This window comes from Ascaphus truei, chromosome 6 (genome assembly GCF_040206685.1).
Source record: "Ascaphus truei isolate aAscTru1 chromosome 6, aAscTru1.hap1, whole genome shotgun sequence".
Taxonomy (NCBI): Eukaryota; Metazoa; Chordata; class Amphibia; order Anura; family Ascaphidae; genus Ascaphus; species Ascaphus truei.
Genome location: NC_134488.1, coordinates 121,156,293 through 121,179,162, shown reverse-complemented (window position 1 = coordinate 121,179,162; position 22,870 = coordinate 121,156,293). Strand labels below are relative to the sequence as shown.

Genomic DNA, 22,870 nt, shown 5'->3' with positions numbered 1-22,870 from the left:
ATGGCTGTCCTCATTGAGGAACAGCCTTTTGTTCTCGCTAAGCATGGAGCAAGGAGCAAAATACCTTCACAAAGTGACAGTCAGATGCATCTCTCAGGGTCATCACCCCCAGTCCACAGAGCACGTTATCTGTAGGAGTGTCGCCTCTACTATGTAAAGTGCACTGTGAGCTTGCCAGTGTCCACACGGAGAGCTCACAATATACTCAATCACCCCGTGGTTTCAGAAGAAAGCAATCACTGGCTCCAAGATCTCACAAAGTCGGGTCCTGAATCAAACAGCCACCAAGACTTACCTCCCCAGCTCTGGGTGCCTGTGTCCGCTCTCTCTACAGTCTCATAGTGAGGGGAAAGAGAGGGTCTGTAATCTCTGGCAGGGTAATAATACAGCCCCGACTCTGAGGCACTGTCCTGAGGGAGAGAGAGGCGCAAAGTTAGCGAAGTATCAAGGTAGGTAGATTACCCAAAGTACTCACGTTTTTATTTATACCGTTACTCTCTGTAGCATTAGATATTGAACGTAACCCCAGGCCCTCCCCTTTCAACTCCTATACCTCTGAGAATAGCCCTTTCGAATTCCAAAAATAACTATCTGTCACCCATATAAATATCCGTAGCCTGCTGCCCAAGCTGGATGAACTAAGGGCATGGTGCCTTATGCATAAACCCAAAGCCATCGTACTCATCGAAGCATGGCTAACTCCTAAAACGCTCGATTAAACTATCGCCATTCAGGGATACTCCATTTATAGGAGAGATAGGTCAAAGAGAGGAGGAGGGGTGTTATTTTATATTGAAAACGCCTCTAAATTTGCTCTGCTAAATTGCCCCCAGGCTCACCCTTTTTTTAAATCCTAGTTGGTTTAATTTGCCTTCCCTTCTCTAAGCCCATTCTTATTGCTGGCATCTACTGCCCTCCTCCCCCCCCCCCCCTACAGCCCCACTATGGTCCCTGACTGATATCACTTAGTTTCTTGGCTCAATTTCCTCTCTGAATGGGAAGTGTAAGCTGTTAGTTCTTGGGGATGTCAACCTCAATTGGCTTGACCCTAAAAACAACAAAAATCCAGACTCAACTCAAGTCACTAAACCTAACCCAAATAATTTCATAACCCACACGGACAAACCTACAATCTCACAACCATTCCTTGCTAGACTGGATTCTATCCTCTAGACCCAACAGAATCAAATCCTCTGGCATCCTACCTGACATTTTCAGTGACCCTGCAATAGTGTACTGTGTAAGGAAAATCAGACCACCCCAATCAAGCCCTAAAGTTCTCCTCACTAGAACATTTAGAAACTTTAAGCCACAGACATTTCTGGCTGATCTTACTAACTGCCCTTAGTACAGAATCGACTTGGTACCTGACCCCGATTCTGCACTTGATTATTTCCAAACAGAGTTCTTAAAGCCCTGGGATACCCATTCTCCACTACGCAGAATAAGCGTGCGGGGTCCCACCTTCCATGGGTTACAACCAACCTTATTGCGCTCTACCATTTCAGGGATGCCGTGTGGAAAAGACACAAAGTAACTGGCACTGCCCATATTGATTGGGTTGGCATATTCCTACCGATCGGCATGACATTGGTGTAAAAACGGTATTCAGAAAGATTTATCGCAAGCCAGATACCGTTTGGCACAAAAATGCCATATCGATCGAGTTTCTAACTGCAGTCTGTAAGAGAGCTGCATCTCCCTGCACAGCTCTTACAGGCGATCTCCCTGCACAGAGAGAGCTGCATCTCCCTGCACAGCTCTTACAGGCGATCTCCCTGCACAGAGAGAGCTGCATCTCCCTGCACAGCTCTTACAGGCGATATCCCTGCACAGAGAGAGCTGCATCTCCCTGCACAGCTCTTACAGGCGATATCCCTGCACAGTTCTTACAGGCGCTCTCCCTGCACAGAGAGAGCTGTATCTCCCTGCACAGAGAGAGCTGTATCTCCCTGCGCAGCTCTTACAGGCGATCGCCCTGTTTTTATTTTGATTTTAATGACATGGTATTGAAGCAGGGGGTCTCCGGAGCTGAACCACATTAATTTCAGGTCTGGGGACCTCCTGCTTCGCGAGGCACAGGCCTCCATAGGGTGTGGCAGTATCTCCTGCAATTTTAAATGTCCCGGTCATGTGACGCAGGAGAATTAAGCAATGCAGGAGAACCCGGCACCCCATACCGGGCCTGTATCTCGAGATAAGGGGGTCTCCGGACCTGAAATAAATGCGGGTCATGTCCGGAGACCCCTTCTTCAATAATATGTTATTAAAATTAAATAAACAGCTGCATTACTTTATTTATTTATCAAATGTTTTTATCTCAAATTTGAATCTGGTCTGTAACTGTGTAATACGCCTAAAATATGTTAACCTGTTCATGCAATGTCTTTATACATAATGCATAACCCTGTTCACCTAATGTAACTATGTATTTGTAACCATGTAATTGTCATCATAACTCTGTGCCCAGGACATACTTGAAAACGAGAGGTAATTCTGAATGCATTACTTCCTGGTAAAACGTTTTATAAGTAAATAAATTAATTAACATGATGCAAAAAAGGATCACACCTATTGTAACCTGAGTGTCATCTGATTCATCCACTACTTCTTTGCATCGCACAATATAATTACTCCCGGCATAGCTCACAGACCCAATGGGGCAAAACAACCCACAGTATTTTGATACCTTGATAAGAATGAGGTTGCAGTGCATTGAGATTCCACAATAAACTCTGTTTTTTCTGCAACATATGCTCAAGTGAAGAAGGCAGAATAGATTTTAGTGGCCAGGGTTAGTGGTTCTAAGGAAGGAAACCCCAGAGGTGTCTCTTGCTTATTGCTGCTCAGGACAGGAGGAGCTGGAATCCAGCTGTAGCCTCCTCTTCTCCCCTCTATCTCTGCACATCTCACCTGGTAAACGCTGGAGCTGGCTTCAGAGCCACTGTCTATGAGTAGTGTCTTTATTGCCCGTGTGTTGATTAGCTCTCCGTCCCCATACTCATTGAGAGCGCCGCCGTGTGGTGTGCTGAGACAGCCAGGCAGAGGAGAGAGATAGAGGCAGTAATAAAGCGACAGTGCCAGGGTGGGAGAGGCAGTCACGGAGAGATACCCAAGACACAGGAGAAAGAGGCAGATAGGAAAGAGAGCGTCAAGAGAGCGTCAAGAGAGAGACAGTTGGGTACAGCAGGGGGGCTCAACTCCAGTCCTCAAGACCCCCCAACAAATCAGGTTTTCATGATATTCCAGCTTCAGCACAGGTGACTCAGAGGCTTAGTAGAGCCTCTGATTGGGCCACCTGTGCTGAAGCAGGGACTGACTGAGCCACCTGCGGCAGTCAAACAAACCAGAAGACACAGACAAGAAGCAACAGAGGGAGAACTGGCCACAAATGAAGGAGTATATAAAATGAGAGACAGCCATGAAAATATAGACAGAGATGAGGAGCAACGTGGAGAAAATGAAGGAACAAGGACCGGAAGAGAGAAAAACAGAAGGGAAATGAGGGGTTCTGACACCCCTCCTAACCTCACCTTTCCTCCTTCTTTACAGCATCTCCTGTGAGAGAGACAGAGATTGGAGACAGGAGAGGGACAGATTGTAAGCTCTTCGGGGTAGGGGCTTGTTTTCCTAAATGTTATTTTTATGTCTGAAGCGCTTATTCCCATTATGTGTTATTTGTATTATTTGTTATTTATATGATTGTCCCGTATATTACTGCTGTGACGCGCTATGTACATTAATGGCGCTATATAAATAAGGACATACATACATACATTAGTGTCACGTGCAGACATTAATTAGGGAAACAACTAAGATGTGAGATAAATAGTACAAACCCCCCCCCCCACCCCCCAGACCAGCATCGCCCCATGAAAGTATCAGCTCCCCACATTAATAGCACTATAGTTTCATATAGCTCTGACCGACCTGATGGTGCTGTGTGCTAAAGTCTCCCAGGTGTAAAATCAGTGCAAAGTATTATCAAAGGAATAACTCCAATTACTTTGAATGGGAATTCTTAGATAATTCTGGGGCTGTATGTTGTCCTGCTTTTGACCCCGTTTTGCAGCAAGGTGACTTTAATAATTATATCCATGGTGCTTTACATAGTATAGTACATACATGCACAATTAAACCCAGCTCACAATCTACTATTGGTGCTTAGGGCCACACAGAGGTGGTATAGAGGTGTGAGCTATAACCACAGAAAATACCATGTGAATACGGTATTTGGTCAGCATTTAGTATTTACCCCCTTGGGTCCTGACTCTGTGTCGCTTCACCAGGCAGCCAATAAAAGCTGCATTGGATATGAGAAGGATGGCTCCTCCTGCACCCACAGCAGCCAAGATGTATGGTGGCCATGCAAAGGAGTCTGGGTAAGGAAACACAAGCCAGAGGCATGTTACATCATTAAACAATTCCACTCTGACTATATAACCAATGGTCAAAGGGCCTTAAAAAATGTTGTGGCACTGTGTTGGATAAAAATGTAAAAAAATAAACCTGTAAGCTTTATACTGTAGATCAGGTTTTTGAAGAGTTTTATACAAAATTTGTACACTCAGCGCAGAAAGGCCCATATTTACTGAGCACTCATTATAACTATATAATCCCTAATACAACTCATATAATATAACTATATGTAGCCGGGACCCCGTTTTCTCCCCCAATTGTTGTTGTGGGGTGGGAGATGTTGCACCTAGGGAACGCTCCGATAACGGAGGTTCCGCGTAGAGGGAGCCGCTATGTTTAGGTTGGCGCCGGCGCAGACTTGGTCCGGCAGGAGGTTGCGTATGCGCAGAGCAGGGTAACAAAGCCCGCAAAGGAGGAGAGCTCGGAGAGGAGGGGAGTTAGGGGACTACGGGTCCCAGCAGCCCCCGCGGTCTCCCGTGATGCGCCAGAACCAATCAGGTACGCGTAGAGGGAGGAAAATGAAGTGGTGGGCGCACGATGAGTCAGAGCTAGCTGTCGGAAGAAGGAGCTCCGGTGTAGGGAGGCAGTCCGCCCCTACCTAGGCCGCATGCCCCAGGCCCAGTTAGGCCCTGAGCCCCAGTTGTGTGTAGCTGAGCTAGGGACTGACCATAGTCAGGTTCCGGACCCCCTTACTGTGACACGATCACTACCGGGACAGTTCTATATCCACGGGAGGCCTGGGATCAGGCCCCGCTACTAAGTCGCAGCGTGTCTGGGTGGGATCGCCCCGGACACCCACGGGTGACGTCATCTACGCCCACGCCGATCCTTTGTGAAGATAGTTGCAGAACCGGGTTGAGGAGTGCCAGGCAGGTAAACGTCAAGTGCACCAACGGTACCATTATTCACTCCGGGACACGGTGGCTGCGCAGTCACACAATTATACATCCACTGACTCACAAAAGGGTGGGGGAACGTATTCCAAGAGGGAGCTGGACATGGGGTGGGATCACCCGGTGAAGGGAGAGGGAGAGTGAGCGTTCGGCAGGATGCTGGTAGTAGTGTCTCCTCTAGGGAGGGACACCTGTTGACTAAACTGATGGTTGCTATAAGTAAAGCATATTGGTTAAGGTATATCGCTGTGTGTGTGTTCATGTACATAAGTTCCTGCGAAGACCCACTTTCCCCTAGGGCGGAAGCTGTCGCAGGTGGAGGCGCTGCACCAAGTTATCCGTACTGTGAGCACCCCAGGCTCTCCGTGGCAGAGGCTTAGGCCCTGTGAGCCTACAGGTTATACAGCACACAGTAGTGGCCTGTGTTCGATGGGAACCAGGGCTACATATATAACACCCAATAGTATTTATTATAACTATATAACACATAATATGACTCATATAATATAATAAATTATATTAGGCGTTATCTAAGCATCGAAGCATATGAGTAGCACCGTGGATAATACTAGACACATGATACATAAAGCTTGGCCCCTTGCAGACACACCAGAACGCCCTCCTACTGTCTCTGTACGTTCTTCCCCAACTACCAATTAGATTGTAAGCTCTTCGGAGCAGGGCCTAATGTTCCTAAATGTTACTTTTATGTGTGAAGCGCTTCTTCCCATGATCTATTATTTGTATTATTTGTTATTTATATGATTGTCACGTGTATTACTACTGTGAAGCGCTATGTACACTAATGGCCCTATATAAATAAAGACACACATACATCTAGTCATGTTGTATGAGTGATATTATGGGTTATATAGTTATAATAAATGGGGTATATAGTTATAACTTTATATATCACTCCTATAATATAACTCTATAACCCCCAATATAATTTATGATAACTATAATCTCTAATATCACTCATATAACATAACTATATATCCCCCAATATCACTCATTCTGACTATAATATCCCCCAATATCACTCATTCTGACTATAATTTCCTCCAATATCACTCACCTCTTACACTGACCCTGTACCCCAGCTCTGATCACCCCCCCCCCCTTTCCTGTCTCTCTCACCTGGCTCGAGTACACCTGGAGTCTCCTTCGTGTCGGGAAGCTCAGACTCTTCTCTTTCTGAGGAAAGAGAATATCACACACATACCTTGGATGTGAACCCCTCACATGGTTGTGCCTTAGTGGTGCTAATGTGTGTATATCTTATGCTTGGCATGTTCTTGGCATGTATTATAGGTAAGCACTATGTCCATGCGTTTAATTAGACGGGTGGGAATTATTCCCTGACGAACACTCATGGGGAAAGATTTACTCATTGCTCATTAAACCTCCAGTGCCATAAGAACTAGGGGAGGAAGAACTAGACTAAAGAAGACCTTGTGGACACCATTATGGCATAGAGAAGATGGTCCTTGGAGGATCCTACATCACAGACAACAATAGATGAAATGGAAGACAGTGTAGAGAGATGAAGCCATAACCCTTTCCCCACCAGTGGGCCTCCAAAGCAGCAATGGTGTCAAAGGAGAGAAGAAGAATGTTCTAACAATCTAATGTGGAGCCAACATACTGTGGCTGATCATGACCATTGGTAGAACGTTACAGTATCACGTTAACCCCTAGCATGGAACCTTGAGTGGTGACGCTGATCACAGCTCCCCGGTCAGCGTAGTCACTGTCCCCCAGCGCGTTGATGGCATTCACTGAGAAGTTATAGGTGGTGCCGGTTTTCAGCCCTGTGATGGTGAACACTGTCGCTTGGGGCGGGAATACATCCACGTACATGAAGCTGCCGGCATCATGCCACCGGTACCTGAAACACATCCAGACTTTAAGTGTCATGTTCACTTCTCCGGTTGTGGGGTCCACACACCATTGCAAAGATTAGCTCAGAAGGCAGGCATTAATACAATGATACAGAAGGTGGGCATTACTGCTGTACTACAGAAGGTGGACATTACCACCATACTACAGAAGGTGGGCATTACCACCATGCTGCAGAAGGTGGGCATTATCAAAGTGCTGCAGAAGGTGGGCATTACCACAGTGCTGCAGAAGGTGGGCATTACAATTGTGCTACAGAAGGTGGGCATTACCATCATTCTACAGAATGTGGGCATTAATACTGCTACAGAAGGTGGGCATTAATACTGCTACAGAATGTGGGCATTACCACCATGCTACAGAAAGTGGTTTGAAAGTGTGATATGGGGGGTCTCAATGAGGGGGCACTAGGATCTAAGCAGCCATTTTGTTTGTCTCTGTCTGTCATCTATTTTCTCTGTCATGACCAGTTCTGTGGAAAGAATGTGTTTGTTTGTTTGAAAGGATGAGTTTCGCAGACAGTAGATTTCATTCTGTGCTTATGGCTCAATGCCCAGTACTATACTGATACAAATAAGAATAAGACGTATTCTATTGTTGCACAGAAGTATAGCGATAAGATGTACCCTGACTCACTTTGTTGTTGTCGTATTGATGTACCCTGACATACTTTGTTGTTGTACTAGATAAATGCCTGCCTAAGGATTTTTGGTTGTTTTTCTCTAGTTTTTAGATATTGTCCATGACGTATAAGTCACCTCATATAAGGGGCGTAGTTGTTTACCTTGGTGTATAAATACTCTCTGCAGATGTAACCTTGCTAGAGAGCTCCTGTAAGCTTCTCTCCCTGTGCGCACTTGTAAGTATGAATAAACTCACTCGTTATTTCTGAACCTGTGTTGAAATATTTTTCAGCTTTCACAGTGGGAATTACCATAATGCTACAGAAGGTGGGCATTAATACTGCTACAGAAGGTGGGCATTAATACTGCTACAGAAGGTGGGCATTACCACCGTGCTACAGAAGGTGGGCATTAATACTGCTACAGAAGGTGGGCATTACCATCGTGCTACAGAAGGTCGGCATTAATACAGCTACAGAAGGTGGGTATAACCACCATGCTACAATCTGCTTGTACTTGGCAAGATGGATTTGCAAACAAGTACAAGATATATAACAAAATATTCTATTAAAAAATGAAAGATCAACCCCCAGCTACTCCTGAGCAGGAAATATCAGCCACCCACCGGGCAAGGATATGTATGGGGAAAATAGCAATGCTGACAGTTCTTGTGGAACTACCTCGCTAAACCCTCTGCCATGGAATGTGTCTAGAAGAAGAATGACCAGGAACCTGCCCTGATTCTAGCTACCTGTGTAAGAGACCCCAGCAAAACCATAGGCCAGTGGTGGTGAACCTTTTCAACCTTACTTCATTGGGGTGTTGTGCCGGAGAGATTTTACCATGCTTTCTGCTAAGCGCTTACATGTGAGAACATACGTAGTACAATAAAGCGCAATGCAAAAAAAGTCACCGTCACCCTCAGCCTCTCGTTCTGTCTCTCTTCCTTCTGCCTTTCTCGCATCTAGAGATGTGGACATGTCTCGAAGTTGTTACATACAGTACTCAGCTCCTGAGGTTCCCTTTTACAGTAGGTGGGACCAAAAGCCATTCCTTGCTGGAATCATTGCCCCCCCAGAGGATTTCCAGCACATTACTTTTGATTTAACCCTGCAGGAAAACACTCGTTTAGTATTTCTAGGGCTTGTCATGTTCCTGCTGCTCTCACCTGACCCGGAATTTCTGCTCCTCTCCCCCATCAAACCCAGCGCTCCATCCCAGGGTCACCGAGTTGTGTGTGGAGCTGAGCACTTTCACACCGGATGGGGGGTCTGGGCGGCCTGAGAGGTAGCAGAATAAAGAGAGAGGTAGGGAGTGAAGGGGAGCCACACGGGCACAGGAAACACTGCACCACTAATGGCTTGCCTGCAGCATACTGGCATTGCACTCACTGAGGGCGATGCATTCATTCTTGCAGACATAAGTCTGATTACATTTGATAACATATTTAAAAGGGACAGTCCATCCTAAGATGAAAGTGAACGAACGATGGTGACATGTTTTACATGTTTTTAATATACACAAATGTATAATTAATTTTTTTTAAAACATATATTTTTCATGTTATTTTACTTCTGACCCTTTCCTGCTACACATCTGCTTGTGAGGGTCTCACAATCTGTATCTAATGTATTTTGTTGTCTTTGTTCTGTCCATTGTTTACATATTCATTATGAAGCCATCCATTAGTCAAACAGATACAAATAAATAGCTTCTCTGCTTGATTTCAGTCGGCCAGACAAACAGAAAGCATGTTTTTAACAGCATTGAAAAGTCAAACCTTTCCAAGAAAGTTGATTAGACTGGCGTGATGTTTAATTTCCCGGTACCTGTGATTTCCCTTTTAAATCCCACTGAAGTGAAGGTGAGTTGAGGTTTAGCATCGTTTAGACCAGGGGTGCGCAAAATGGGGGGTGAGATTTTCCAGGGAGGGGGGGGGGGTTGCGGTTACAGAGGTCCCACGCTCTCCCCCAATTCATTCAAATGAAATGCTGGGGGACCGTGCGGGACCTCTGTAACTTCTCCTACCTGGTCTTCAGCGATGATATCATATGACCCCACAACGTCATTTGACGCCAGAGCCGAGTAGGGGGGGGAGGCATGGGCAGGGGAGGAGAGCAGACATGGGGTGCAGGGAGAAAACGTTGTAAATGAAAGATTAGTATTACTATGAATCCCCTAGTGCAGATGTGGCCAACCCACACGATTGGAATGACCCGCGTGATGATACTCGGGGTATCGGCTGCTCCGGGGGGCAGGATCTTCACCGGTTTCTTCCTTCTGCCATCTGTCGGTCCCTCCGACCGCAAGCCAGGAGACTTACATCTCCTGCCACCTTCTTCAGCGGCTCGGCGCACAGGCATATCTCCTCAGCCGCGGTGCCCTCTCAGGCCACCCCTATTTCCGCATCTACCCACAGGGCCCCAGCTGCAGCCCTCCAAGGTTAACTTCTTAGACGGGGGAGTGGGATTGAGTGGGCAAGCAGGAGGAGGGCAGTAGGACAGTGGCCTGCCAAAAAATGTGTGCCCATTTATAGGCACGTCTGAGACAAAGGTTGGTCAGCCCTTTGCCCCTGCCCCTGCCCTAGTGCCATCACACTTCAGTCACTCACTCATGTGAGCCACAGTAAGAGAATGGGAGTCCGCCGGAGACCTTACTGGTGCTGACGAGCTGAATGGAGAAGCTGTCGACGCCCAGAGCGTTGGCCGCAGTGCACGTGAAGAGCGCGTAATCCTGTACCGCGCTCACGTTAGCGATGATTAAAGTGCTGGTGTGAACCGAGACCTCGTGCAGTGTCTTCGCCGAGTACCTAAGAGACCGCCAGGGAGAGGGAGCGTGAGGCAAAGGGCTGAATTTGAGAGAGTGTGAAAGACACAGGGTCAAGTAGCAGGTGAGAGTCCCAGAGTGGATAGAAAGAAAGGTAGGATCACCCTACAAGAGAGTGCAGCAAGGTTTGAGGGAGAGATGGAAAATTGAATATTTTGCAGTGGAAATAGGAGTCGTAATAAGAGTTGCATAGGGAGTCACCTGGGGTTTTTGGGATCCAGAGAAACTCCGTTCTTAGCCCAGCTAAACGCCACGCTTGGGATCCCCTCGGCCTTACAAACCAGGCCTGCAGCGCTCTTCCCATCTCCAGGCACTGCTACCTTGCTCAGGTGCACCCCCTTCTGTATTTCTGGTTTAACTGGCAATAAGAGAATGAGCGGGTATTGTTAGTAACACCCACCAGTCACCGAGGGGCCTCATGGGCCTGCACTATGAGAAATAACTACAGGAGTTAATGTGTCTACCAAAACAAAAACACCTCAATGAGGATCCAATGCTTTGCTCGACTCTCCTACAACAAAATCCCCCCTCCCCCACCCACCATTACAAAACTACAACAACTGCTTCCTCTTCAGAATTCCCACCGCCTCCAAATGCCCCTATGTAGAGATCTACCTAAACTTGTGCTTGATTTATATCCATAAATGGTGTCTGTGATTTGTCACTAATTTGATGATTAATGTGCTATTATCTATATACTCTGGACTTTTCATCCACACATCACTGGGGGGTTGTAACACTGTTGGGTCTGAATATCCCAATCAGCGTCTCACCATGCCAAAGAAACAATAAGCGTTCCTTTAAAACTTGACATTTTAATCCATAGAGATCAGGACCAGCGCGTTTCACACCCTCAAATGCGCTTCCTCAGTGGCATCAACATCACACTGTTGGGTCTGCACAAGTATAGATTTGTCGGAATCTTTGTGGTGCTTCTACCGTTTCTCTTACGTACATCGCACAATGAGACGAGCATCGGCTTTAACAGGTGGAGGGATCCCATTATCCACTGCGCACTCGTAGCGTCCAGCGTCCGATCTCTTGGCTTCTCGGATAACCAGACGTCCGGTGAGGCCAGTGGACAGACGCTCCAGACCTGACAGGTCCCGCTCCTCATCACCCTGTGGGAGGAAAGGCTTAGTGAGAAGAATCATTCTCAGGTCACTTATTTCTAAACCTAATGTAAAGAACGCAGGGGTCTAGTTACTAATGTGTCCCAATTGCAAAAGCAGATTTTATTAAAAAAGCAACTACAATTATTAAAGAAAAAAGTCCCATAGAAAGCACTTGTAGGGTCACGTGTTAAAAAGTGGGCTAAGACTGCAGCAAAAAAACAGTGCCACATTTATCAAAGCAGAAAATGTCATTGTTTCCTATGGGACCTTATTATTAGAGATGATGTTACCCCCAAAAATCTGTTTCGCGGTGTCAAATCCGCAGATGGATTTGGGCGGTTTCAATCCTCACGGATTCCTCAAGATCCGCCGTTGGATCCCCCCCGTGGATGGATTAGTAGAATCCAATCCGTGGATTTAGCAATCCATTGGCGAATACTTAAGATCTCCGCCAACGGTTTGCTGAATCCGCGGATTGGATACTGCAAATCCGTCCGCGGGCGGCAGAATCCGCGGAGTGTATTGGTGATAATAATTTAAAAATCCGCCAAACGTAAATCGCCTTCATGGGAAAAAATGCATTGTCTTGTAACGAGAAAACGTAACAAAAGTGACGTCACGCTGCTAATGGGCGCGCGCATGCGTCTGTCACGCACATGCGTCTGTTACGCATGCACAGAAGAGGAGCTTGCGCAGTACTGCCCTCGTCCACCAAGTACATTGTTGCTCTCCACTCTTCCGGGCCTCTGCGCATGTGCGATACTGACCGAAGGGGAGAGGAGGAGCCGGTAACACCGGGCAGGGAGAGAGCCGCGTCCCCCGAGATCCCGGTGCTGACACACAGTCACAAAGTCACACACACAGGCAGTCACACAACACACACGCAGTTACACACACACATATGCAGTCACGTGGAATTCACAGTTAATATAAATATATTAGTGCCGTGCACGTGTTTTGTCACTGAAATTGTGATGTTTTTACTTAAAAATCAAAACACAATCACAAATACAATTTGTGTGACAAAAGACAAAGACGTTTCACTTAAAATGCGCGTGCTCAGCACACACACCCTTTTTCCCACTGATTTGCAGACCAGGGGAACCGGCCGATCCGCTGCGGATCCAAATTCGCAGAAAAGATTTGCCTATTTCTACTTATTAGTTGATAAATATGGCGCAGTTTGTTTGCTCCAGTTTTGACCCAGTTTGCAGTTGGGAGTCTTTGATGAATCTGGTTCAATAGTTTTTGCCCCCGTTTTGCCGCTGGGAGATGTTGGTAAATGCAGTAAGAAGTGGATGTCACGCAGTTAATGAGGCATCAACTTCTGCTCACGTGGCCCTTATTTAATCTGCAGCCACGTGGCTTCCTAGAGCTGGAAGAGAGCTCAGTATACCTCCAATGAATGGGAGCAAAACACTCTCCCACATTGGGAAGCGGCTTCACAGCATATTGAGTTAACGTCCTAGCGAATAGAAGCCGACGCATTGTTATCGGTGTTAACGTCCTAGCGAATAGAAGCCGACGCATTGTTATCGGTGTATCATTCGCTTCGGATTCCCGACGTAGCAGATTATTTCACTCTAACGCCGAATGTCTCAGATTTTCCTTAGGATTCAAAGGCAGAGATAATGCAGAATATCACAGAATATCCCACAGTAACGCGGGTGCGATAACCCTGGATACGTCAGGACATTGAATTCAGGGAGTTAGAGACGTCTTTCCACTGTGCAACTTAATAGACCTTTGGTTATTTTTAACTCGAGTTATCTGGCTTCTCCCCATCATCAACGGAGTATTAAGCATCAAAGGCAACGTCTGTTACTGTGGGAGTTTGTGCAGTAATACAGACACAATGAGGCGGGACGTGGAAAGAGGGGGACACGGGAAAATAAGAGGGAAACAGGCAAAGGAAGAACAGTATTCTGGGGATTCCAACCAGCCATCTCCACTGAAACATAGTGTCCGTCGCAGGATTGGCATCGACCGTGCACACCATCTCCGCTGTCCCCCCCAGATCCACCTCTGTGGGGTCCCCAAGACTGCGAATGGAAGGAGAGTCTGAGAGGGAGAGAGCAGGTTACTCCGGGTTAGTGCTCCGGGGTTGCATGTCTGCTGACAGGACACATTGCGTGTTGTGGTTGCATGTCTGCTGACAGGACACATTGCGTGTTGTGGTTGCATGTCTGCTGACAGGACACATTGCGTGTTGTGGTTGCATGTCTGCTGACAGGACACATTGCGTGATGTGGTTGCATGTCTGCTGACAGTACACTGCGTCTTGTGGTTGCATGTTTGCTGACAGGACACATTGCGTGTTGTTGCATGTCTGCTGACAGGACACATTGTGTGTTGTGGTTGCATGTCTGCTGTTGTGGTTGCATGTCTGCTGACAGGACACATTGCGTGTTGTGGTTGCATGTCTGCTGACAGGACACATTGCGTGGTGTTGCATGTCTGCTGACAGGACACATTGCGTGATGTGGTTGCATGTCTGCTGACAGTACACTGCGTCTTGTGGTTGCATGTTTGCTGACAGGACACATTGCGTGTTGTTGCATGTCTGCTGACAGGACACATTGCGTGTTGTGGTTGCATGTCTGCTGACAGGACATTGCGTGTTGTGGTTGCATGTCTGCTGACAGGACACATTGCGTGTTGTGGTTGCATGTCTGCTGACAGGACACATTGCGTGTTGTGGTTGCATGTCTGCTGACAGGACACATTGCGTGTTGTGGTTGCATGTCTGCTGACAGGACACATTGCGTGTTGTGGTTGCATGTCTGCTGACAGGACACATTGCGTGTTGTTGTTGCATGTCTGCTGACAGGACACATTGCGTGTTATGGTTGCATGTCTGCTGACAGGACACATTGCGTGTTGTTGCATGTCTGCTGACAGGACACATTGCGTGTTGTGGTTGCATGTCTGCTGACAGGACACATTGCGTGTTGTGGTTGCATGTCTGCTGACAGGACACATTGTGTGTTGTGGTTGCATGTCTGCTGACAGGACACATTGCATGTTGTTGTTGCATGTCTGCTGACAGTAAACTGCGTCTTGTGGTTGCATGTTTGCTGACAGGACACATTGGGTGTTGTTGCATGTCTGCTGACAGGACACATTCGTGTTGTGGTTGCATGTCTGCTGACAGGACACATTGCGTGTTGTGGTTGCATGTCTGCTGACAGGACACATTGTGTATGTTGTGGTTGCATGTTTGCTGACAGGACACATTGTGTGTTGTTGCATGTCTGCTGACAGGACACATTGCGAGTTATGGTTGCATGTCTACTGACAGGACACATTGCGTGTTGTGGTTGCATGTCTGCTGACAGGACACATTGCGTGTTGTTGCATGTCTGCTGACAGTACACTGCGTGTTATTGTTGCATGTCTGCTGACAGTACACATTGCGAGTTGTGGTTGCATGTCTGCTGACAGTACAGATTGCGTGTTGTTGTTGCATGTCTGCTGACAGTACAGATTGCGTGTTGTTGTTGCATGTCTGCTGACAGGACACATTGCGTGTTGTTGCATGTCTGCTGACAGTACACTGCGTGTTGTTGTTGCATGTCTGCTGACAGTACACATTGCGTGTTGTGGTTGCATGTCTGCTGACAGGACAGATTGCGTGTTATGGTTGCATGTCTGATAGGACACATTGCGTGTTGTGGTTGCATGTCTGCTGACAGGACACATAGCGTGTTATGGTTGCATGACTGCTGACAGGACACACAGCGTGTTGTGGTTGCATGTCTTACACTGCACGTCCAGCCTTATAACAGTGCTGTTCTTCCCCTCTGTGTTCTCACAGGTCACACCATACTCCCCAGAGTCGGCACGGCTCACATTCCAGATCTCCAGCGCCCCGGCCTCTCGCAGATGATGTCGATATGCGCCCACTGCCAACGAGAGAGACGGAAAATATCACTAACGTGTAAGACTGGCACCTGTGTTATATCCATCAGTTCCTTCTCTTGTCTAATGATGCCACAAAGGAACAAAGAAAAAAAGGACAATTCACCAGCAGATACAAAGGTGGAAATGTACTAAACTCTCCGACTGCAAAACTGGGGCAAAAAAACACAGAAACAGAATACACTTGAAAGCATATATATAACCAATTGAGATACTGCTCACCACATCTACTATATATTTCTGAAAGTGTCCTATGTGTCCGTGTCTGTATGTGTCTCCCTGTGTCCCTCCCTGTGTCCCTAGCTGCAATCTCATTGGACCTTGGGCCAGGCCAATGAGATTGCTCCCTTGGCCTGCCCGCCCCCGCACACCTCTCATTGGCCTGAGGCAGAGTGACAGGCCAACACACACACACACACACCGCGGCGCTCATCGCGCGCACCTCCTCCTCTCCCCGGGTCTCCCCCGCTTTCCCGCACTTTTTCCTCCCCCCCCCCCCCCCCCGGCTCCGCTACAGTCAGCGGGGGAGCGGAGCGAGCGCCCGGGACACAGCGGGGGACTCTCACCTCCCCACCCATAGGCCACTCCCTCACCCAGCGCTCACCCCCCCCCCCGCTCACCCCCCCCTGCTCACCCCCCCCCCACACACACACAGAGCACCCGGCGCTCCCCCCCCCCCCCACACACACAGAGCACGCGGCTCTCCCCTCACACTGGCCGCTCCTCCGGCTCTCTCCGCCTCTCCTCCGGCTGTCTCCGCCTCTCCCCATGAGAGGCACAGCACCTCCTCACCGGAGCGTCTCAGCCTCTCCGCGGAGGAGCCCGAGGTGGAGGAGGAGCGCGGCCGGTACCCGGAGGAAGAGGAGGAGCGCGGCCGTGTGCAAGGTGAGTACACGCAGGGGAATGGCTTATTTGATGCGTCCCTGACTACCCCCCCTGCCCCTTGCCCCCTCTACCCTCCCTGCCCTTTGCCCTCCCTCCCCCTGCCCTTTGCCCCCCTGCCCTCCCTCCCAATGCCCTTTGCCCCCCCTTCCCTCCCTCCCAATGCCCTCTGCCCCCCTGCCCTCCCTCACAATGCCCTTTGCCCCCTGACCTTTGCCCCCTGACCTTTGCCCCCTGCCCTCCCTCCCCCTGCCCTTTTCCCCCTGCCCTCCCTCCCCCTGCCCTTTTCCCCCTGCCCTCCCTCCCCCTGCCCTTGCCCCCTGCCCTACCTCCCCCTGCCCTTTGCCCCCTGCCCTTCCTCCCCCTGCCCTTTGCCCCCTGCCCTCCCTCCCCCTGCCCTTGCCCCCTGCCCTCCCTCCCCTGCCCTTTGCCCCCTGCCCTCCCTCCCACTGCCCTTTTCCCCCTGCCCTCCCTCCCCCTGCCCTTTGCCCCCTGCCCTCCCTCCCCCTGCCCTTTTCCCCTTTGCCCCCTGCCCCCCTGCCCTTTGGCCTCTTGCCCCCCTCCCTCCCTGCCCTCTTGCCCCCCTCCCTGCCTTTTGCCCCCTCCCTCCCTGCTCTCTTGCCCCCCCCTGCCCTCTTGCCCCCCTCTGCCCCCCTCCCTCCCTGCCCTCTTGCCTCCCCTGCCCTCTTGCCCCCCTCCCTCCCTGAACGCTTGCCCCTCCCTGCCCTTAGCCCCCCCCGCCCCTCCCTGCCCTTAGCCCCCCAGCCCCTCCCTCCCCTTAGCCCTCCCCGCCCCTCCCTGCCCTTAGCCCCCCAGCCCCTCCCTGCCCTTTGCCCCCCCCACCCCTCCCTGCCCTTTGGCCCCCCCGCCCCTCCCTGCCCTTTGGCCCCCCCGCCCCTCCCTGCCCTTTAGCCTCCCCACCCCTCCCTGCCCTTTGGCCTCTTGCCCCCCTCCCTCCCTGCTCTTTGGCCTCTTGCCCCCCTCCCTCCCTGCCCTTTGGCCTCTTGCCCCCCTCCCTCCCTGCCCTCTTGCCCCCCTCCCTGCCTTTTGCCCCCTCCCTCCCTGCTCTCTTACCCCCCCTGCCCTCTTGCCCCCCCTGCCCTTTGCCCCCCTCTGCCCCCCTCCCTCCCTGCCCTCTTGCCTCCCCTGCCCTCTTGCCCCCCTCCCTCCCTGAACGCTTGCCCCTCCCTGCCCTTAGCCCCCCCCGCCCCTCCCTGCCCTTAGCCCCCCAGCCCCTCCCTCCCCTTAGCCCTCCCCGCCCCTCCCTGCCCTTAGCCCCCCAGCCCCTCCCTGCCCTTTGCCCCCCCCACCCCTCCCTGCCCTTTGGCCCCCCCGCCCCTCCCTGCCCTTTGGCCCCCCCGCCCCTCCCTGCCCTTTAGCCTCCCCACCCCTCCCTGCCCTTTGGCCTCTTGCCCCCCTCCCTCCCTGCTCTTTGGCCTCTTGCCCCCCTCCCTCCCTGCCCTCTTGCCCCCCTCCCTGCCCTCTTGCCCCCCCTGCCCTTTGCCCCCCTCCCTCCCTGCCCTCTTGCCCCCCATGCCCTTTGCCCCCCTCCCTCCCCTCTTGCCCCCCTGCCCTCCCTGTCCCCCTGCCCTCTTGCCCCCCTGCCCTCCCTGTCCCCCTGCCCTCTTGCCCTTAGCCCCCCCACCCCTCCCTGCCCATAGACCCCCCCGCCCCTCCCTGCCCTTTGGCCCCTCCACCCCTCCCTGCCCTTTGGCCCCCCCGCCCCTCCCTGCCCTTTGGCCCCCCCGCCCCTCCGTGCCCTTTGGCCCCCCCGCCCCTTCGCCCCTCCGTGCCCTTTGCCCCCCTGCCCTTTGCCCTCCCCGCCCTTCCACGCCCCTTGCCCCCCCCCCCCGCCCTTCCACTCCATGCCCCCTGCCCTTCCATGCCTGGGCAACGCCGGGTATATCAGCTAGTACTAAAATATTAGGTAAATAACTATTCAATTTCAGCTGGTGCAAGGGGATAGTAATGATAAACAAGACACAGAAGGGAAACAAGAATTGCTTCCCAAGAAGATCCCCATTCACTGCACAGCAAGAGCTGAAACAATATATTAAATCCGGGTACAAATACCCACTAGCAATATAGTAAGGTCGGCTGCATGGGGTACCATTAAGTAACCGCTCCCAACACTGTGGGAGGACTGTTACCACTATTTTAATAAAAATAAAAAAAATAATAAACACTTTATTCAAATATCATATATTTGACGCAGTAACACTAACTCTAATTATCATAAAAACAATTAAAACACTTAACAGGTGAGTGAGGTCCAGGGATATCTGTAAATAATTTCAGTATAATATAATAAATCCCTTAACCAAATGTCCTGAACATAGAAATAACAGTAATTGTCTTGAGTCAAACCCAGGCAGATAGCAGATAATATTATAGACGGCTAAAGGTGCAGAGCGGCGTATCACATATAGCAATATATAAATAGTTGTTGTATCTCCTATGGATATTTCTCGTAGTGAATGTGATGCATACAACACAGGGTTAACAGAGGAGGTAGTATTATCTCGAGGTGGAGCACTTGTGCATGCAACACAGAATGAATAACCATTGCATGCCCTCTCTCAATAGGAAGCAATCATCAAGACTGCTTACAAGTGCACCGCAATGAAGTACAGCACAGTATGCCTCATACCTCCCTCTTCGGTGCTAAACCGTGTCCCCAATGTCTCCAGGTACACACACAGCGTGTCAGAGTGTATACCATACGCTATGGGCTAGAGGTTAGATACCTGCTCGGCAGACACACATCAAACACCCCCGCTTTAACACTGCTGTACCGCTGCTCTAGCTATCCCATCAGAAATGAACAGGAACGATCTCACCCATGCTCCTCCTACACGACGTCAACGCGATGACGTCATGTCCGACGTACGTTTCGCGCATACAGGGCTGGCGCTTTCTCAAGGTGGTAGGTGATAGAGAGAACTGCACTGCCCTCTTTTATATCCACAGGTCTGGCGATTTTTAAAGGGTCCCCTACCACACACCAATGACGTGGTATGCAGCCTAAATGAGTACACAGTATATAATACCAAAAATTAAAAGCTTTTTTCAAAAAGAAGAAATGGGAGATATTTGAATGGTGTACCTCCACAAATAACCTTCTTCGAGCAGATACACATCACCCGCAACACCAGGTACTCAATATTCCAGTTGGTCAGTTTCTGCGGTTTCGCAGAAGCCGTACTACGGTCGCTGAATTTGATAAACAAGCGTCAGACATGACAGCTAGATTTGTTGAAAGAAGGTATACCAAACCATGCTTTAAAAAGGCATAAAAAAGGACAAAATATTCACCACATATGTGTCTGGCACCTCCCTTGAAAAAGCATAATGGCGAAACATACATCGGGAGACGCGATTGCATCACATTGAAGGTGTTATACATGAGCTTAATCCATAAACAATAGGTATTGACACAAAAATCTTTTTGGGTACAAGGTGCAAACAAGCATTATATGTATGAATTTAGATCACAACCCATAATTCAAGTGGACTCTCACATACACTATCAGGGGGATATCTAGCTCTGAATTTGTGTTCAATATATGTACAGTGTCTTTGTCATTTGTGTGCCAGTATACCCCAATTTTTAACGATTATATATAATAAAGTATTTTAACTCATTAACTTCTCAAGACTGTTTACAAGGGGTTCGTTCATGGGTTCTGCCATAAGGACCATTTAGTCCTAAACACTGGTCGCACGGTCATCATGTCAGTCTGACTACTATTAATGTAGGAGAGTGCACCGCAAGGGGTTTTGGGGGGTTGCAGTGTCTTTTGCAGTGATCCCCAATTCTGTTTGTTTATTGTCTACCCTAACCCTAGTGCACCCCTAACATTAGACACTTCTTGGCTGAGTGGGTGGTCTCTCTTTTCCGGCACTAGCAATAATTTTGCCCCAGAATTGCCCCACTTTTGCCTTGATACATTGGCTTCCTGGGTGTCATTCTACATGGCCCAAAGTGGCGGCCTGGGCTGTTTTCGGCCACAAATTCCCATTAGCTACAACAGGAATTTTCACCTGAAAAGGTCCGGAAGCTTCAGGCACTATACTATAGAATAAAGCCCATAATGTCATCACAAAAGAAATGAGATAAAAAACTAAAACCCTCCATTTAGTACCCGTGGAAATATACATGTAATTGTGTGATTTCTTTCATTTAAAGGCGTCGGGCTCCTACAGCACATATAACCACACAAACCCTCCTTTATTTTATTTTAGTTTTGTTCCCAACAATCTCATCTATCATTTATTTTACACGCGTCAAAGATTTGCACATTTACACGCTCGCCTTGAACTTGGTGTATTTGTGGCTTGCGGAGAAGTTTGCCAAACAAATCAACAAACGCAAATATCTCACCCAGCGAGTAAACCTCCGGAATATCCCAAGATGCACGAACATGCAGCCGATTTCTTTGCAGCGGTGGACATAATGTCCACGCGTTCCGCAATGTTTCGCATGAAGTAAAAGTATGAGTTTGTTGACCTTGCAAATGACCCCGAAGCATTGGAACAAACTCCTTGCACCTCTGTAATTTACATTTTTTTTTTTAAATAAAGTAGATGCCAACAAATATGCCGTCTTCCAAAACCTCTGGCCTTTTGGGACACAAAGTCGTTACAAACAAAAGCTTTAACTAATATTCTTTGTTTTGCCGAGAAACGGGTCAGACAAAGAATTAGCCCAGTGGTAATGTCCCTGTCCTTGAAGTGGAAAAACTTGGTCAGAGATGCAATGCCATTTTCCATTGATCTAGGTCAAGTCACTTGTGCCTGAGGTTCCCAAACTAGATTGTAAGCTCTTGAGCCCAGCAATGCTATAAAAAGGTCTAGCTCTTTTTTTCCATTTCACCTTTATGCCCTTACTCTCTCCCACCCTCCCTCCCTCTTCTCTCTCTCTCCTCACTCCCTCTTCTCTCCCTGTCTCTCTTCTCTCTCCCTCCCTCTCTTTCCCCCACTCTTCCTCCTCTCTCTTCTCTCTCTCTCTTCTCTCTCTCTTATCTCTCCCTCCTCTCTCCCTGCCTCTCTTCTCTCTACCTCCCTCTCTTCTTACTCTCTTCCTCCCTCCCTCCTCTCTTCTCTCTCCTCTCTTCTCTCTTCTCCCTCCCTCCCTGTGCTCACCTCGGATCAGATTCTCTCCTCGGAGGGTCCACGTGTACGTAATCTCGGGCGGGTTTGCCCTGAGAAGCAGAGGGATGAGGGCGGCTCCATGCTCCACAGCTTGTACCACCTTCGGCTGATCAGGTGAGAACTCGGGAGGAACTGAGACAGGGATACAGCCAAAGGAGTCACACCGGGTAAATATAGCACAAATTGTGACCGTGTTTATAGCTACTGACCCTACAGCTGATACTCACATTCAATCACACGAATGCAATTGAACACAAGGCTCTGATGTTCTGAAATTGTACGTCCATGACGGCCAATATGAGAACTCTAATCAGTTATACAGTCTCACTGAACTGCAGGAGTTAGGATATCATTATTATAAGCCAAATACATTTTTTTTGCTTATTGCAGCACAATTCCCGCTGTTTTCTAATCGGTATTCCAGGACAAAATGATAGACATATTCTTCCCTTATTTCACTGTATTACCGGCTTATCTATGTCAAAAGCTTACTGCGGCATTAGGGCTGTACTCATAATGGCAGTTACAGACAGCAAGGCTAACTAACTTTGACTACTACTAATACTAATAACTTTATTTATATAGCGCTTTTCTCCCAGTGGGACTCAAAGCGCTTCACAGTTACAAAAAGGGAAAAAGAAAACATTTAATGTTATAAACGAGTCCAAACACAAGGAAAGATACAATACAGGATGGGACGGTGCTGTAGCTAATCAAAGCCGGACAGGTTGTGGGTCATAAATTAAATGCCTGGGTAAACAGGCAGGTCTGGAGCCTGTTTGTATAGATTCCCAGAGAGGGGCCTCTCAAACTGTACGGGGCAGACTGTTCCAGTGAGTGGGAGCAGCGCGGCTAACAGCTCGGGCCCCAAAGGAAGTGCAGGAGATTCTGGGAACTTCACCTGCAGATGGAAGTGAGTGAATAGGAGTGTAGGGAACTAGAAGCTCTCTCAGATAGCTGGGACCTTGGTTATGTCCAGTAGTGCGTTGAATGTCAACAGGCAAATCTTGAAATAAATTCACATTTTACAGGCTGCCAGTGCAGAGAACGGAGAACAGGTGTCGTGTGGCAATATACATTTATTGGAAGAAAAAATAAGATGGAAAAAACACACCTTTGAATAAATATATAATGT

The 22,870-nt window shown here is 48.9% G+C and overlaps 1 protein-coding gene and 1 long non-coding RNA gene across 2 annotated transcripts in view; one reads left to right on the top strand and one right to left on the bottom strand.

Moving 5' to 3' along the window:
* NPHS1 (NPHS1 adhesion molecule, nephrin) overlaps positions 1-22,870 on the bottom strand; it is a 47,450-nt gene that overhangs the window by 4,771 nt on the left and 19,809 nt on the right. Inside the window, exons 16-28 of the mRNA XM_075606141.1 lie at positions 21,727-21,867; positions 15,543-15,683; positions 13,718-13,839; positions 11,619-11,784; positions 10,865-11,021; positions 10,495-10,646; positions 9,006-9,117; positions 7,022-7,203; positions 6,453-6,509; positions 4,256-4,378; positions 3,534-3,558; positions 2,914-3,028; positions 296-410 (exon numbers count right to left, since the gene is read on the bottom strand). Coding sequence (XP_075462256.1) covers positions 296-410; positions 2,914-3,028; positions 3,534-3,558; positions 4,256-4,378; positions 6,453-6,509; positions 7,022-7,203; positions 9,006-9,117; positions 10,495-10,646; positions 10,865-11,021; positions 11,619-11,784; positions 13,718-13,839; positions 15,543-15,683; positions 21,727-21,867 — 1,608 coding nt within the window. The remainder of the gene's footprint in view (positions 1-295; positions 411-2,913; positions 3,029-3,533; positions 3,559-4,255; positions 4,379-6,452; positions 6,510-7,021; positions 7,204-9,005; positions 9,118-10,494; positions 10,647-10,864; positions 11,022-11,618; positions 11,785-13,717; positions 13,840-15,542; positions 15,684-21,726; positions 21,868-22,870) is intronic.
* LOC142497801 (uncharacterized) lies at positions 9,527-15,731 on the top strand. Its single transcript, XR_012802323.1, has 3 exons — positions 9,527-9,701; positions 13,753-13,867; positions 15,596-15,731. It is a non-coding gene; the product is annotated as an uncharacterized LOC142497801 (long non-coding RNA).